Here is a 4,303-nt window from a genome sequence, read left to right on the forward strand (position 1 = left end):
ATTATATTCAAACGGGGCCTTGTCAACCTTTGCTTAAAAATTTCCTTCAACTCAAATAGGAAATAGAGGTCGTCAATTTGTTTCAAATTGGTACAAAGTTCCACATTCTAAATGGTTGGAGTATAGCATGAAGACAGATGCCGCATATTGCCTATGTTGTTATTTGTTCAAAAATGAATTTGTACATGGAAGTGCGGCTGAGTTTTATACGAAAAATGGTTTTAGGAGTTGGAATAGGGCTCTTGAAAGATTTCGTTTGCATGTTGGTGAGGTTAATAGCGTCCATGATAAATGTTTCAAGAAGATGCTAGATTTGTCAAATCATCATCAATCAATTCAAGTTGTTCTTGAAAAGCATTCCGAGAAGGAAAAAAAGTGATTATAGAATGCGTTTGGAAGCCTTAATTGATGTGGTAAGACTTCTTTTGCATCATGGGCTGCCTTTTCGAGGTCATGACGAAAGTGAATCTTCAACAAATCAAGGCTTCTTTCTAGGATTTTACGATGGCACGGGGACAAACATCCGATGTGGGAAAAGTGATACTAGAAAATGCTCCACAAAATGATACTTTGACTTGTCCTATGATCCAAAAAGACATTGTCAATGCTTGTGCAAAAGAAACGGTGAAAGCTATAATTGGAGAATTGAATGGAGATTACTTTGGTATATTAGTGGATGAGTCCAAAGATATCTCACACAAAGAACAAATGGCTCTCGTGTTGCGGTATGGTGATAAGAATGGTGCGGTGCTAGAACGATTTATCGGTCTAGTCCATGTTAGTGATACATCGGCATGCTCATTAAAGAAAGAAATCTACTCTTTGCTTTCCAATCACTCACTAAGTCCATCTAAAATACATGGACAAGGTTATGAGCGAAGCTAGTAATATGAGAGGAGAGATAAATGGTCTCAAAACTTTGATTATGAAAGATAGTCCATCGGCATATTACATTCATTGTTTTGCTCATCAATTGCAATTAACACTTGTAGCTATTGCTAAAAAACATGGGGATGTTGAAGACTTCTTTGATCATGTTACTAATGTGTTGAATGTTGTTGAGGATCTTTTAAGCGTAGAGATTTAATTCGTCATCATCAAGCTGAAAAGTTGGAGCAGTTACTTGAATCAGGTGAAGTTCATACTGGACGAGGACTAAATCAAACGCGCGGACTTCAAAGACCAGGTGATACTCGTTGGGGATCGCATTTCAAAACATTAGATAACTTTATTGTTATTTTCTCAACTATTGTTCATGTGCTTGAAGTGATTAAACATGAAGGTTCCACCTCAAGTGATAGAAATCAAGCAAAATATCTTTTGATTGAGATTAAAACATTCAAATTTGTTTTTATGCTTCACTTGATGTTAAAAGTGTTGGCAATGTCAAATGAGTTGAGCAAGATTTTACAAAAAAAGGATCAAGATATTATCAATGCGGTGGATTTTCTTAAGATTGCAAAAGAAAGATTGCAAGATATGAGGGAAACTGGATGGAAGCCTTTGTTGGATGATGTTTCCTCATTTTGTGATGAACATGATATTTTGATTCCCAAGTTAGATGAGTCTTATTTTCCTGGAAAGTCAAAGCGTAAGTCTTTTGGTGTTTGTTATTCACACCACTTGCGTATTGAAATCTTTTGTGCCGTGATTGATGTGCAACTTCAAGAGCTTAATGATCGTTTTGATGTAGCGAGTAGTGATTTGCTTCTTGGGATGGGTAGCTTGAATCCAATCAATTCTTTTGCTAATTTTGATAAAGGTAGAATCATGACTTTAGCAAAGTGTTATCCCGAGATGAGTTTGATGAAGTACGAATTCGAGATTTGAGTTACCAACTTGATACTTTCATATTTCATATGCGAAGTGGTAATCCCAAGTTCTCCAACTTGCAAGGAATTCGTGATTTGGCAAAAGCATTGGTTGAGGCAAATCTTGTGGATACTTATTCACTTGTTTATTTACTTGTGAAGTTAACTCTGATCTTACCTGTTGCAACCGCAACCGCGTGGAGAGAGCATTCTCATCCATGAAGCGGATAAAAAATGAAGTGCGGAATAGCATTGGTGATCAATATTTGAATGATTGTTTAGTATGTTACATAGAGCGTGATGTATTTACAAATGTAAGTAATGATGTCATCATTGATCATTTTCGGAAGAAGATGAAACCTCGTCGAGGACAATTGTAAATGAATGATGGATATTTATGATATTAGTAATATTAGTGGAACTTTTATGCTTTTCTCTTCTATATAGTGCTATAAACAAATGTTTCATCGGAAAAGACGAATAACCCGAACCAAAGCCCGAAAAATGAATAATCCTTATCCGACCCGAAGCCTAAATTGATTGAATGGCGCATGGCACCCGGAAACTTCAATTCCTGGATCCACCTCTGACCACAGGGATATTATAGGCCCACATGGATAGTCTTCTCGATAATATTAAATGGCCTGTGGAACATAATATTTTGACTCCATGACAATTAACGTGGTGAACCCAATATTTTGGAGGTTTGAACCATAACAAAAATATTTTAGGTAAGGTTCAAGATTTTCAAAGTCACGGAAATCACTACATTTAAATTCCATGAAAATGTAGCATTGATGACAAAGGTACCAAAAGAACCATAAGATCTCCTTAGGAAACTCTTTAGCTTATGCTGAAAAAATCTGGCAATATGGATATTCCGGATGAATAGTTCCTACTATGAAAACTTGGAGTTCATAAAAAGTCCTGCTTGCCAATAAGATGAACAGGTCAAAAATATTTGAAAATTGAAACAGCTTCGGCTGGTAATGTAATGATAATGAAGAGTTCGGTCGCGGGCCTCGGAGAGCAAGAACATTTGATCCATTGAGTTTTTCTTTTCCTTCTTCTTTTCTTGAGAAAACCTCCTTGAGAACTCACCTGGTCTTGAAAGGAAATCAACAAGAATATTATCTTTTCCTTTCAAGTGCTTGACTTGAAACTTATAAGGAGAGAATCACTGCGCTCATATGAGTATTTGCGGATTTGATACGACCTTGGGATTCAGCTGAATCATCTTCGTAAAAGCATTCATATCCATCTCAATAAGAATCTCGGAGTGAATTAGGAAAAAAATGAGTTTTTTAATTCCATTTTTCACCGCAAGAATCTCCTTGAAAGTCGAATGATAATGTTGTTCCACATCTATGAATTTTGCACTGGCGTAACTGCATATTTTCATCTGACCATTTTCTTCTTCAAATAAAACTGCACTCCAATATTCATTGCTGGCCTCTGTCTACAATTTGTTTTTCTATCGGAGAGAATGTGCAGAGATCTTACTTCTTTTGGTAGCTCTTTTATTTTTTTCACAAAGATCACCTTGTTCTTTGCCCTATGGATGGACATTTTTTTTCGCAACATTTTTTTGAGGGGAGAAATATATGTTGAAATATCAGGAATAAAATCTCACATAATTTAATATTATTGAATTTGCTTTGTAGTAAACCCAGTATCGGAGAATTAGAGAAGTTCCTGAGAAAAATGTGGAGTTGGGGTGTACTCTCCATGGGAAAAATGCATGCTCAAAAAATCAATTTCTTTTTTGGCAAAAATCATTTTTCGCTGAAAGCATGATGCCATTTTTCTTTGTCAAATATGCAAAGTGATTTAGAAAATCAATGTGATCCTCCCATGTATCACTAAATAATAAAATGTCAATGTAAACAAGTGATGTATGAAGGATACGCCGAAAAATATCATGGCTTTTTGACACAAAGATGGAGCAGTTTTTAAACCAAAAGGCATGACTCTCTACTGAAAATGGTGATCGGGAATGCAAGGACTTGTTTTCTCCCTATCATCCGAGTGGATTCCCAACGGCCAAAAACCCGATTTAAGATCAAACTTGGAAAAATATTTGGCCTTAGCGAGATGAGAAAAAAGCATGAGCTTATTTGGGATGGGAAATTTGTCATCCAAAAGAAAGTGATTAAGAGTTTGGAAATTAATTACCAATCTCAACTTACCTCTCTATTGCTCGGCACTTTTGTTGACATAGAATGCTTCATACGCCCATTGTGAATTAGATGGCTCAAACAAACCAAACTTAGCCAGCTCTTGGCATTCCTTTTTTGCAAGAATAAGGTGTTCGGGATTCATACCTGAGTGACTTGCCTTTGTCGGATTGATGCCCTCGTTTTTCTTGAAAGAAAACTTTATGAAGAACTCTTCATTTTTTCACAAAGGATTGTCGCATTTGGTCAAGAATTCAGTGTGCGATTCTGCATAAGAATGTTGCATAATTTGCAACTCAATTTCCCTTTCTTGAT

General features: G+C 36.1%; 1 protein-coding gene across 1 annotated transcript; it reads left to right on the forward strand.

Annotated features, from left to right (window-relative positions):
* The first annotated feature begins 504 nt into the window (after window positions 1–504).
* LOC132048980 (uncharacterized) lies at window positions 505–2,033 on the forward strand. The gene is made up of 3 exons (XM_059439662.1): window positions 505–868; window positions 1,064–1,784; window positions 1,868–2,033. The coding sequence occupies exons 1-3, from the start codon at window positions 505–507 to the stop codon at window positions 2,031–2,033; spliced, it is 1,251 nt and encodes a 416-aa protein (XP_059295645.1).
* The last annotated feature ends 2,270 nt before the right edge of the window (window positions 2,034–4,303 follow it).

This window comes from Lycium ferocissimum, chromosome 3, assembly GCF_029784015.1.
Source record: "Lycium ferocissimum isolate CSIRO_LF1 chromosome 3, AGI_CSIRO_Lferr_CH_V1, whole genome shotgun sequence".
NCBI classification, from domain to species: Eukaryota; Viridiplantae; Streptophyta; class Magnoliopsida; order Solanales; family Solanaceae; genus Lycium; species Lycium ferocissimum.

Excerpts from the sequence above, each read along its gene's own strand:
- LOC132048980 (XM_059439662.1), top strand. The coding sequence starts at position 505 with ATGGCACGGGGACAAACATCCGATGTGGGAAAAGTGATACTAGAAAAT. Across the intron at positions 869-1,063 it reads ATCTAAAATACATGGACAAG|GATCTTTTAAGCGTAGAGAT; the intron begins GTTATGAGCGAA and ends AATGTTGTTGAG. Across the intron at positions 1,785-1,867 it reads AGAATCATGACTTTAGCAAA|TGGTAATCCCAAGTTCTCCA; the intron begins GTGTTATCCCGA and ends TCATATGCGAAG.